This window comes from Orycteropus afer, unplaced genomic scaffold (genome assembly GCF_000298275.1).
Source record: "Orycteropus afer afer isolate SDZICR_OR568_19922 unplaced genomic scaffold, OryAfe1.0 scaffold00134, whole genome shotgun sequence".
NCBI lineage: Eukaryota > Metazoa > Chordata > Mammalia > Tubulidentata > Orycteropodidae > Orycteropus > Orycteropus afer.
The window spans coordinates 7,170,143-7,183,161 of NW_006921721.1; the positions used below are offsets into that span (position 1 = coordinate 7,170,143).

General features: G+C 44.4%; 1 protein-coding gene across 1 annotated transcript in view; it reads left to right on the plus strand.

Annotated features, from left to right (window-relative positions):
- The window catches only part of FOXO1 (forkhead box O1), a 131,321-nt gene extending 118,588 nt beyond the window's left edge, over nucleotides 1-12,733 (plus strand). Inside the window, exon 2 of the mRNA XM_007945242.2 lies at nucleotides 11,393-12,733. Within this exon, the coding sequence (XP_007943433.1) occupies nucleotides 11,393-12,733 (1,341 nt within the window). The remainder of the gene's footprint in view (nucleotides 1-11,392) is intronic.
- The last annotated feature ends 286 nt before the right edge of the window (nucleotides 12,734-13,019 follow it).

Genomic DNA, 13,019 nt, shown 5'->3' on the forward strand with positions numbered 1-13,019 from the left:
AGGCAGGTGTTCTGACATAGGTCACTACAAAAATGGCATGGGAGTGGTGTCTTCTGACCTCTTCTAACTTCACAAGGAGGAGGAAGAGGAAGAGGAAGAGGAAGATGAAGATGAAGATCAGTAGCCCAAGGCTGATTGCTATTAGGCGGAGGTCAGATATTCTTACAGCTTCGAACCTTTTTACCAATTCTGACACCAGTTGTCCCTCCTGGCACTCCCTACTTCTCTTCTAGGTTTGATAATTCATTGCAATGGCCACACACAACTCACAAATACTCAAGACAATGGGGTTTATTAGACAAGTAACTCACTGCCATCGAATTGGACCCGACTCATAGCCACCACTCCTTGGGTTTCCGAGGCAATATCACTACAGCAGTAGATTGCCCAACCTTCCTTCCGAGGTGTGGCTGGGGGGTTTGAACCTCCAGTCTTCTGGTTAGTAGTCAAATGCCTTAGGCACTACACCACCAGAGCTTCTTATTGGGGAAGTAACAGGTTATAATTCAGGATCAAAAATGACTCAGGATATACTTCTTTGATTGAAACATCCTCTTCTCAACCGTGCCCCTAGCACGCGTCTCTCTCTGGCCCTTGGCCTCTTGGCCTTGCAGCCCTTTGGCCTCTGCCCTGCTTGGGCAAGTATTGTTGTTATGTGCCGTCGAGGCTGACCCGACTCATAGCGACCCCTCCTTGGGTTTCCAGGGTGGTATCACTGTGGAAGTAGATTGCCCAACCTTCCTTCTGAGGAGTGGCTGGTGGGTTTGAACCTCCAGCCTTCTGGTTAGTAGTCAAGTGCCTTAAGCACTACACCATTTTAGTTCTGCTGGTAAGTGCCCAGAGGTACCCCCACTTAGCCAGTAAGCCTTGACTTGAAGGCATTCAGCTCTAATAGCCTGGGTCAGCAAACTTAGCTCCACCAAGTACCTGGAGGCACCCCACTCTGCTAGGCAGGCTTCTAACCGAAGGCACTCAGCTTTCTCACTCGATAGGCCACGAAGGCCACTACTCTCTCTTGGCAATCTCCTGGTTCTGCAGCCACTTCTTGCCATCTCTCTAGTATTACAGACTCTCTGTCTTTTGGATCTTAGGAGGTTCCTAGTGCAGGGATCTTTGGTCCAAAGATGTGCTCCGCACCTGTCTCTTCTCGGTAGTAGTCAGGTTTCCGCTTTACCGCCTCTGGAATGGCTTATTTTAAGCCTAGTGACAAAACAGAGCAATCCGCACATTAAGGTTGTGTATACCACCTTATTGGCATGGGCCCATCCTCACAAGGGCACCATGCACCTTATTTAGATTATTAGCAAGCTGTCGATCCCCTTGGTGGCCCGTGAGCACCTCACATTTGCATAGTACCACCCAGTCATTTGGTGGGAGTTACAAAGACTATGCAAAAATAATAATAATAATAACCAACAGAACAAGCCAGTTTAACACTCATTTTTTTTTTCATTTAAAATCTTCTTAAGGGGAGAAAACACAGTCTGTAAATGAAGAATTCTGCTCAGTTGTGTGGACATGGAAACAAGGCTGGCTGGCTTTTCAACAGGAAGTTTGTGATGAATGGTTTTTAATCAAGTTGTAACCATTCATGATGGCTTACAAATTCTATATTCCTTTACTTCCTCCAACAAAATAGCCAGCATTTATTGCCTCATTTTTGTGCCAGGTGAGGTGCTAAGCCTTGTCCATGTTCATTAGACCACTCAGTCCTTAAAAGTCCCTATGTGGCACTCTTTACTGTTTTACAGACATACAGAGGCTTGTTGAGGTCAAGTAACTTCTCAGAGGCATCTAGCAGTAAGACTGACTCTAGAGCTGGTACCTCAGATACATGAAGTTTCAGATGACACCTATGAAATCTTACGTTTGGTTTTTTTGGTATTGTTTTACATGAGAGTATAATCTCCCACAGTCTTTTCTGCTTTAATGTAGTCATATTTTCCTTCCTTTGGAATGATTTGAGTCAGAGATAAAGCTGTTAGAGCTAAATGTATATATAGGAGTTTGCAAATCCATAGCTAAGGCATTGGCTTGGTAGGGGGAGAGCCATTGCATGTTCTCTGTACTAGTTTTCTAGTCTGAGGCCCCATGTAGTTCTTTATTATTATTATTTTATTTTTTAATGAATAATCATCAGCTTTGCATCTACATTTTAATCTCTCTCAGCTCTATTTTTCCTACTATAAAAGAATGGTGTTAGGCCAGATGACCTTCACAATGCCTTCCAGCTCACAAGGTTTATGAGGCTGTGACTCCTCTGTCCACGGCGGTGGGATTACTGGAGAAGCGCTAAGTCCTCAGTGCAAACTAGGGGGTTAGAATGGCCTTTGGGATCATTGCTTATTAGGCAAGAGGCAGCAGATTCTGGGAAATGAAGTCAACATTATGGAAGAAGGGTTTAATGCCTGAGCCTAAGATTTAAGGATGTAGGTTAGCTATTCACAGCAGATCTTTTAAAATTGGATTTATGTGACTGTCTATTGATAACAGATGTCTGTTAACATCATTTTGTTAAAGGAACGATTGGCCTTCTATTTGCCAGCAAAACAGGTTCTTCTAAAAAGTTGTTGCTTTTTAGCAACTCTTGTAAGAACTCTGTTCAGTAGAAACTATCCCTGCTTTCTCTTTAGTTTGTTTTCACTTGAGGAAGTACAGGAAGAGATGATGTGAAAAAGAGGAAACAGGAGAAGGGAATAAAGCCCACATTGGGAGACTGTGTAACAATTGTACGTATTGAGAAAGCTCGCAGGAATTAGATAAAATGTTTTTGAAAAAATCTAATTTATCTAGCATTTTGAAAGAATGTCTAGAATTTTAGAACAATGAGTTCCTTTAGTCACATGCGCCTGTCTCTTAGTTGGAAACTCTTTTGTATGACTGTTGACCTCATCCTCCCATAGGGCAGTGGGCAATTTTAGGCAGCTGGGGTCTCTGGGGGCCTTTCTGTTTGCCTGGTGAGTCCCCAAACCCTCTTTCCACAGGCTTTCCCTGGGGCATTGCTCACATCTGAAATTTACACTTAAGCAGCTATGGTTTCCTGTGACTAAGAGTAACCAGCAGGAATAAAAGCAACCCATATTTAAAATGTATCACCTGGTAAGGCAGAAAATGAATTTTTTTAAATTAGTAAACAAAATGATTTCCCCTCCCTCAGGGTACACACATGTAGCCTAAGGCTTAAAAATCCATTCTATAGCTTCAGTAAAGCCTGGATGTGGCTTCTTGAGCAGCAGTGATGCTGCGGTAGAGTCATGAAAGTTTGGTTTGAGCCCTCACTCGACAAATCATTTTCCAAGCCTCAGTTTCTAAGTGGGATCACTTTCTAAAATGGGGCCAAAGCCTTATATGGCTGTTTCTGTGATGGAATGATGTAATATATTGCATGCAGTTAGTAAACTCCAAAGTAAAATATAGAGGCTATGAAGGCCAGTGTTCCATAAGGTGGGTGTGTTCAGCATAAGTTGCTGATTTTCGTGTTTGTTTTTTTGTTTGTTTGTTTACTCTGGTCATTATGTCTAACAAAATAATCTTGGAACAGCCAGATAGTGAAAAGTGGAATGAAGCAGTGATGGAAGGCACCTCTGGCTTGAGAGCTGGTGGCCTTCATAGATACCACATGGGCTCAGAGTTGGCAGCAGAGGTCAGCAGGCAAGATTCATAGGGGGTGAAGATCCAGGGAGGCCCAGGGTAAAGAAAAGTGGTCAAGAAGGAGGCTAGGCTCAGCACTCAGGAGCCCAGGGCAGGGCAGGCACAGAAGGCTGCAAGAGGAGGGCTAGACCAGGTCCTTTCTCCAACCCAGAAGAATTTTCTTGACGTCTCAAGGCCAAGTTCTGCTCCTTTATCTTTGTTGGGGTGTCCATTGCATCTAAAAGTCTATGGTAATAAATTGTTGTTGTGTACCATGGAGTCTGACTCATAGCAACCCTGTAGGATAGAGTAGAACTGCCTCCTAGGATTTCCAAGGCTATAAGTCTTTATGTGAGCAGCCTACCAGGTCTTTTTTCTTACAGAGCCACTGATAAATTCCAACCACAGACCTTTTGGTTAGCAGCCAAGAACTTTAGCCATTGCACCACCGGGGCTCCCTTTTGTAATACTCATCTCTAAGCATTTTTTTTTTTTTTTTTCATCAGATGCCCTATTGATATAAAATTTATTTCATTTATATGCTACATGTGACTATATTATATAATATCTTTGCAAATAAAAATTTTAAAAGAATGAAATGAAAAATTCTAAAGGAAGTAAAAGCTGTAATGATTTCTGTCTGCACTTGAGGGTTCCTGCCCTCACAGTTCACATTGCATTCACATTCCCTGAGATGGAACGTGTAAAATCCCACCCCCACCTCCCATCCTGAGGCCTCTCAAGAGTCTGGGGACCATCTTAGAGCCTGGCTATGTCCAGCCACATAGATGGAGGTTGGTGGCACCCCAGAGTGCAATTGTATCCACACTTTGTGAACACTCTGGGTTGTGGCCTCTCTAAAGCCGCCTTGCTCTAACTCCTGCTGCCTGCTTCTCCACCCACAAACTGACTTGGCTGTTCCAAAGTATGGAGAGCCCATAGCAGTGTGTGATGGTGACATGCGAGGGAGGACGTGTAAGGTGTAGCATCAACTCTTGTGGGAAGACTCAAGGGTTTTAATGAAACAACAGGAAGCACATTGACAGAATGACTTTAGTGCTTCTGAATTCCTCAGTTAACATTTATTTGTCCACAGCATTCTGTGATAGTATCTAGTTAATTGAGAAAATATCTTAACTCTTCACCTCAAACTAGATCATTTTTCCAGTAATGAACATATAAAAGTGTCTTGTTAGTGGAAACACTGTAAGGTGTGATTATCAAAAAGGACTAATTTTTCTAATACACATTTCTGTGTATTTTAGGGATACAAATATCCTAGTAAAAGTAACAATAACATCAACTAATGTTAATCAAGGTAAGTATGTTACATGCATTATCGCATTTAATCTTTGCAATAACCCTATGGATATAAGTACTACTGATTCACTTATCAGATACTTGAGTGCGTACTAGGGATGGGGCCATGAGGATACAGTATACAAGAAGATAGACAAGGTTCTTGCCCACATAGCTAACAGTGCGGGAGGGCCAGTCAAGTTCCGAGACAGTAGACAGAATCATAAATTGTGGTGAGTAAACAAGGAGTACTGTATTGGAGAGTTGCAGGCTGGGATGAGGTTATCAAGAAATGTTTCCGGAAGGAAGGGACAATGGAGCCAAGACAGAAAGTTGTGGAGGGGTGGTGACCTTTGCAGGACAAAGTCCTGGATGCTCCTGGACAGTCCTGTGTGTGTCATTTTCTGTCTTGTAGAGTGCTGTTTACATGGGCAGGCTCTGTGTCTAACTTCCTCACTGCATGTTGGCTCAGTGGTAGAATTCTTGCCTGCCATATGGGAGACCTGGGTTTGATTCCTCACCAGTGCACCTCATGCACAGCCACCAACCATTTGTAAGTGGAGGCTGATATGCTGCTATGCTGAACAGGTTTCAGCAGAGCTTGCAGACTCAGGTGGACAAGGAAGAAAGACCTGGCAGTCTATTTCCAAAACTCAGCCAGTGAAAACCCTATAGATCATGAAGATCCAACCCACAACTGATAATGGGGATGACGCAGGCCTGGGAAGTATTTTGTTCAGTTGTACATGGGATTGCCATGAGTCAGAGCCGACTGGACAGCAGCTAGCAACAACATGAACAAATGTCTGTTGGCATGAATTGATGAATGGGTGGAGAAAAGGGGTGTAAGACGTTTCATCTTCTCTGTAATGTTTTCAGGATGTCAATCAACACACATTTCTTGAATGTATCTTGAGTGCAGACCATCTATTGGGGCTTTGGGATTATAAAATAAAAGCACGCTCTAGACCATTGTTCTTAAAGGAGCTCAGACTGTAGAGAGCATTACAACAATACCCAGAGTTACAAACAGCCACCAGTGCAGGTTGTCCATGGCTTGGGCACAGAGGCCCTGCCTAAGAAGGTCTCCTTGCTGCCCCTACTCCTGCAAGAGTATGTCACAGTCCATGGGGGGGCCAAGCCTGTGGAGGGTAGGTGGTGGGCCAGAGCAAGTCTGAAGCTCTCAGTGGGAAAGCAAGCTCTGCAATAGCAGAATGGCTGATGGCAGAGAAAGAAAGCTCCTGGTGAGGAAATCTGCTGACTTGCCCTTTTCTTTGATGGCGTCATGCAGAAACTTGGAGTTTGGGTAAGAGATTTCCAACCCACCAGCCCCCTGTCCTCACACCCCATCTCTCCTCATGTAATATTTATTCACAGTTTAAGAAATGAGTGTCCCAGAGCTGACGCTTGCATGTGGCTGTGCTGCAAAGTTCCATGGGTGAAGCTGTCTTTTCATTGAGCCTTGTCTGTGTCTGGCAGAGATTTGTAGACACAACATCATTAATAGCACATATTTTTTTCCCTAAAGATTTACCTCTCCAGCACTCCCTGCCCCCACCCTGGGCTGGAAATCATACCTTCTTTAATGTCCTGGCTGTGTGAAAAACAGGAATTTATGTAACAAGCCCTGCACAGCAAACCTTTTCCTGTTAGGAAAAAAAAAATATTTTTTAATTGTTAGCAAAGTTGGGAGACAGCTCTTTTACTCACAGAGCGACCTGAAATGTCCTCTTACAGAAATATGTAGTGTAATGTTTTAATAAGTGATGAATTGCTGTAGACTTTTATTTCCCCTTTAAGTAGTGAATTAGTGTACGTTTGACTAAGTTAGTGAGCGTTCTTGAACTTTTTAGAAACTTTGTCATCACATATTCTGCAGTCTAGATAAAGTATTTCCAATTGTAGTTATAGGTGCTCTGACACAGTCATCACATCTATTGTAGAGCTGCACCTCCCCTTCCCCAGGTCAGTGCAGACAACCAGGAAGCTACAATCCAGGACTATCTTTCTTCCCTCTTTATCATTAACTCAGTGTGACAGGGACAGGGGTCATGCTTCCTCTCCTCCAGAGATTTCATGGTGGCTTATCTGTGTGTCTATTGTGTTTAAAGAACAAAGCTGTCGTGATGGGGCATTGTGCCAATGCCCAGTCTTGCAGTGTGCAGAAACTGTTGGAGAGGCAAAGGGCTAGGACTTGGCAGTGGTGTCCCAGGGGCAGGGCTGCCTCGTTGAGAAGGAATTTAAACCGTGGTTTGCTGGCGTTAGTGATAGCAGATGTGGCTGTGGCCCTGTAAGGATGCATTGTTGTTGTTAGTTGCTGTTTAGTCGGCTCCAGCTCATGGCAATCTAATGTATAACAGAAGGAAACTCTGCCTGATCCTGCACCATCTTCATGACTGTTGATATGTTTGAGCCCGTTGTGTAGTCCATCTCATTGTGAGTGTATAGAACCTTTCCATAGGATACTGCAAAAACAAGAATGTGGTGGGACATTTGAAAATGTAGTACTTGGCCCTGCCTGGTGGTGCAATAGTTAAGGGCTCGGCTGCTAACTGAAAGATTGGTGGTTCTAACCCACTCAGTGGGTTTTGCATGAGAGACCTGGCGATTTCCTTCTGTAAAGATTACAGCCTAAGAAACCGTATTGGTCGGTTCTACTCTGTCCTGTAGGATCACTATGAGTCGGAATCAACTTGACAGCACACAACAGCAACAACAGTACTTGGATTTTGGCTACTAACCAGAAGGCTGGTGGTTCAAACCCACTCAGCCAGTCCTTGGAAGGAAGATTGGGCAATCTACTTCTGTAGAGATACTGCCTTGGAAACCCAAGGAGGGGTTTCTATGAGTCAGAAAAACGACTAGAAAGCAGTGAGTTTGGTTTTCATTTGGCTTTTTTCAGGGATTCTTGTATGTACCTAAAACCGAAGTCCTCCTCAAAGCATTGTGTCTTCAGTTGGGGATTGATTCATAAGTGGGAAGGAAGAGGGGCTCTTGGAAGCTGTACACACCTTCCGGTGTGGTGGCCTCCAATTAGGGCTTAGCTCTGACCTGCCCTCATGGCATGGACTTGCAGAGGGGCTTACCCTGTAGCTGGGTGTTGCAGTCCTGGGGCAGAAAATAAACCAAGAACCAAACTCACTGCCGTTGAGTCGATTTTGACTCTTAGCAACCCCTCCTTGAGTTTCCCAGGCAGCATCTCAGTGGAAGTAGATGCCTAGTCTTCATTCTGAGGAATGGCTGGTGGGTTTGAACCGCCAACCTTCTGGTTAGCAGTCAAGTGCCTGAGGCACTGTGCCACAGAGGGGATTTGGAAGTGTGGATTTCTTAGCCCTGGTTTTTGGGTCTTGCTCTGACATTTGCATCTCCTTGTAGAAAATGAGATTCTTGTGTTTGTATTTGAGTACTGGCCTTGTCCTGCTGTGCAGAGACCTTGCCCTGATGCAGCAGTTGGCATGTAGGCATCTGCATTGATGGCATGAGGATGTGGGTGTTGTGGCTGCATCTCTGGGTGACCACAAATACAGCTAGAGCCATTTTGTGGTCAAAGAGAGGTGCTGGGGGCACCCAGGGTGTTCGATCAGCTGACCCTTGCACCCAGTTGTCAGAGGAGACCAAGGAGGACAGGCCATGCACATAGCCTGACTCCTGAGGGAGCTTGGGCACCCAGACTCTTGTTCCTGTACTTGGGATCAGGCGGAGGATGTGAGGCCTGGTAAGGGGTTGCAGAGGCAGCTGAATGAGCTGATATCAAGAGTGTGTTGTGTGCCCTATGCTGGGGGGGGGGGGACAAGGTGTAAGGCTAGGTCCCTTCTTCCTAGGAGCTCAGGGTTTCCCACTTTTCCTTTCCTAGTTGTATCCCAGAGTCTATCCCAAATGCTGGAAGTCTAGCCACATGTTTGATAGGTGGATCAAGTTGAGACTTCTTCAGTGTGTAGCCTGATTTCAGTGTTCCACTGAAGCTTGAAAGACTGTCTCAAGTCCCCTTTGCTATGTGCTTGGAGTTGTGGATTTATATTTGTAATATCCCTACATTCCTACGCATACCCCACTGACAAGGAGTAGGAAAGTGGGGCTTAGAATGGTGAGGTTTGTGCTCCTGAGTTGGGGGTCTCATATCTCCTTCACCATGACTGCTTACACTGCCGGGCACCACCAAGCATTTTACCTGTGGTATCTCACTTAATTCAATAACAACCTGATAAGAGCCCATCTTTGTTTTACAGATGAGGGAACTTAAGGCACATAGGGCCTGAGCCAGCTCCCAAGGCTGTATAGCTAGTAAGTTGTTGTTGTTGTTATGTGCTGTTGAGTCAGACCCAACTCATAACAACCCCTCCTTGGGTTGCTGAGGCAGTATCACTACGGAAGTAGATTGCCCCATCTTCCTTCCGAGGAGTGGCTGGTGGGTTTGAATCGCCAGCCTTCTGATTTGTAGTCAAATGCCTTAGGCACTATGCTACCAGAGCTCCCTAGCTAGTAAGTAGCAGAGCTACATGTTCAAAACCAGTTTATATTTCTTTAATAGTTATAGTCTTAGATGGATACATGGCAAAATTAGTCATACAGCTGTTGACAGCAGATTGACTTGTCATGCTCTTTGTATCGTTCACTCGTTATTTCTCTTCTGTATTACCTTTTGAGGGGAGTAGAGTGTAACCCAGGATGGGGTATCACGTAGTTGGTGTACATTACTGCTTATTGTTAGGGAGATGGAGGGGGACAGGGAGTTGTTGAATTTAAATTTTTCTTTTCTATTTTTTTTTTGAAATTCAACTTTATGAAATAAAATATAACCATTTTTCTTGTATTCCACTATATTTGCATAATCGGCTTTAAAGGTGTAAATGAATCTAGGTCTTACTAATTTTCTGACTTTTAATTCTTTAGGAATATATTTTGCTTCATTTTTTTTCCATAATCACATGGGCCTAGTAATATAAAACTTTTCACTTTGTGTAAATGGCATATGTGTGCTCTGAAGAGAATTGGTTGTAGTTTTAGGGGGTAGCATTGTGGGGTAAGTGACCTGGTTTAACCCTAAGTAAGGTAGCCTTTGTCCTTGGCTGGGGAAAAGTGACCCTTGGCATAATGGTGGAGTGCCTTAGTCTGGGGCTTCCAGGTCACACCTGAGAATTTGCTAGTGAATAGAGGCTGGCCAAACTGAAAAAGACTCATTTAGGAGGCTGATATCAACTAGCCACAGGAGATGTGATCCGTGATCCGGCCTATACAAGACTGGCTGATAAAAGCCTTGAACATGGAGATAAAGAGAATTTCCTTGTTGATGAGAACATTGGCTCTCAGATGGGGGTAGCATATCCCTTGGGACATAGGAACTTCACATTGGAAACCCTCCTAGGCCTCACCCTATGTGTCTGTCTCCTTATGTCCTTTTTGGCTGTGTTAAATCTGTAATTTAAGTATGGTGTACTCTCCATGAGTTCTGGGAGGCAGTCCAGTGAATTACTGAAACCAAAGAAGTAGCAGGAGCCAGCAGGTCAGAAAGTAAGGGTGTTATGCGGACTCCTGAGCTTATTTTATGGCTGACATCTTAAAGAGGTAGTGGGAAATCAGCTCTGAATTTGTGACCAGCGGGTCAGAAGGTTGTGATATCATGTGGACTCCCCAAACATGCAACTGGCATCTGCCTATTTGACGATCTGAACAGCAGTGTCCTTTTAACTTGTGAGCTCTGACCTAGCTCCAAGGGTCAGAGAGAGAGCCATGGGGGTGTGGGGATGGAGTTGACAATGAGGAGAGAGGACTGAACACTCCACATTTTGGCGATCATGGTGATCATAACAGCACAATTGTGGAAAGGATTTTTCATGGCACTGATATGGAATATTTATTGCATAGTGTTGTAACTAAGCACAATTTAAGTGTCTTTAAAACTAGTCCCTATAATTCCTCCATAAAATATTCTGTTATATATATATATGTGTGTATAATTAAAAAAAAAAAAAAATGCTTGAGGGAAACGGTGGTTCACAGTGGTAGAATTCTCACCTTCCGTGATAGAGACCAGGTTTGATTCCTGGCCAATCCACCCGAGGGACTAGGAAGAAAGGCCTGGTGATCTACTTCTAAAATTGGCCAGTGAAAATCTATGGATCACAAAGTTCCAGTCTGTAAGTGTTCATGGAGATGGCACAAGACCAGGCAACAATTTATTCTGTTGTGGTGGGGTTTGCCCTGAGTTTAGGGGCAACTGGATTGCAGCTAAGAGCAACAACGTAATAATATTTATTTGATTTTGTGCCTTTGTTAAGATGCAGAAGTTATTTTTCCCACACACATTGGAGCTCTTTTGTTAGTGGGGTTTAAAACCTTTATGTTTCATGTTGGGTGTTTGAAATTCATACCATTGTTTTCCATGTAATATACATAGCTATGCTGAATTGTAAGTTTCCCAAGTAGAGAAGTATTAGGCTTCTAACTGATGTTTCATGTTTTACAGAACTCAATTCGTCATAATCTGTCCCTACACAGCAAGTTCATCCGCGTGCAGAATGAAGGAACTGGAAAAAGTTCTTGGTGGATGCTGAATCCAGAGGGAGGCAAGAGCGGAAAATCCCCCAGGAGAAGAGCTGCTTCCATGGACAACAACAGTAAATTTGCTAAGAGTCGCGGCCGAGCTGCCAAGAAAAAGGCATCCCTCCAATCTGGCCAAGAGAGTGCTGGGGACAGCCCCAGCTCTCAGTACTCCAAATGGCCTGCTAGCCCCGGCTCTCACAGCAACGATGACTTTGATAACTGGAGTACATTTCGCCCCCGAACTAGCTCAAATGCTAGTACTATTAGTGGGAGACTTTCTCCAATTATGACCCAACAGGATGACCTTGGTGATGGGGACGTGCACTCTATGGTGTACCCACCATCTGCTGCCAAGATGGCTTCAACTCTGCCCAGCCTGTCTGAAATAAGCAATCCTGAAAACATGGAAAACCTTTTGGATAATCTCAATCTCCTCTCCTCACCAACATCATTAACTGTTTCGACCCAGTCTTCACCTGGCATGATGCAGCAGACACCATGCTACTCATTTGCACCTCCAAACACCAGTCTAAATTCACCCAGTCCAAACTACCAAAAATATACTTATGGCCAATCCAGCATGAGCCCTTTGCCCCAGATGCCTATGCAAACACTGCAGGACAACAAATCGAGTTATGGAGGCATGAGTCAATATAACTGTGCACCAGGACTCTTGAAAGAGTTACTTACTTCTGACTCTCCTCCCCATAATGACATCATGACACCAGTGGACACTGGGGTGGCCCAATCCAATAGCAGGGTTCTGGGCCAGAATGTGATAATGGACCCTAATTCAGTCATGCCAACCTATGGCAGCCAGGTGTCCCATAACAAAATGATGAACCCCAACTCCCATTCCCACACCCACCCTGGACATGCTCAACAGACATCTGCAGTCAATGGGCGTGCCTTGCCCCACACTATAAATGCCATGCCTCACACTTTGGGCATGAATCGCCTGACCCCAGGGAAGACACCCTTACAAGTGCCTCTGCCTCACCCCATGCAGATGAGCGCCCTAGGGGGCTACTCCTCAGTGAGCAGCTGCCATGGCTATGGCAGGATGGGCATTCTTCACCAGGAGAAGCTCCCGAGTGACTTGGACGGCATGCTTATTGAGCGCTTGGACTGTGACATGGAGTCCATCATCCGGAATGACCTCATGGATGGAGATACTTTGGATTTTAACTTTGACAATGTGTTGCCCAACCAAAGCTTCCCACACAGTGTCAAGACAACGACACATAGCTGGGTGTCAGGCTAAGAGTTAGTTAGCGAGCAGGTAAGTTTGCCCCAATACCAAAAGAGCTTCTGAAAATAGAACTTAAGAGAGAGGAGCACAGTGACTTGTATCTTTAATGGTTAGATTTTTTTTTTTTTTAAATGTCAATTGGCTGCCTCTTGCAGAGAGGCCTCTTTCAGAGAGGCCTCTTTTATCATTCATTCTCCACCCTTTTTACAGCTTATAAATTTTCCTTTTGAGTTTAAACATAAGGAGGCTTCCTTTATCCGTTTTAAAGATTTTCTTTTGACAGTTAGATGGCTGCATC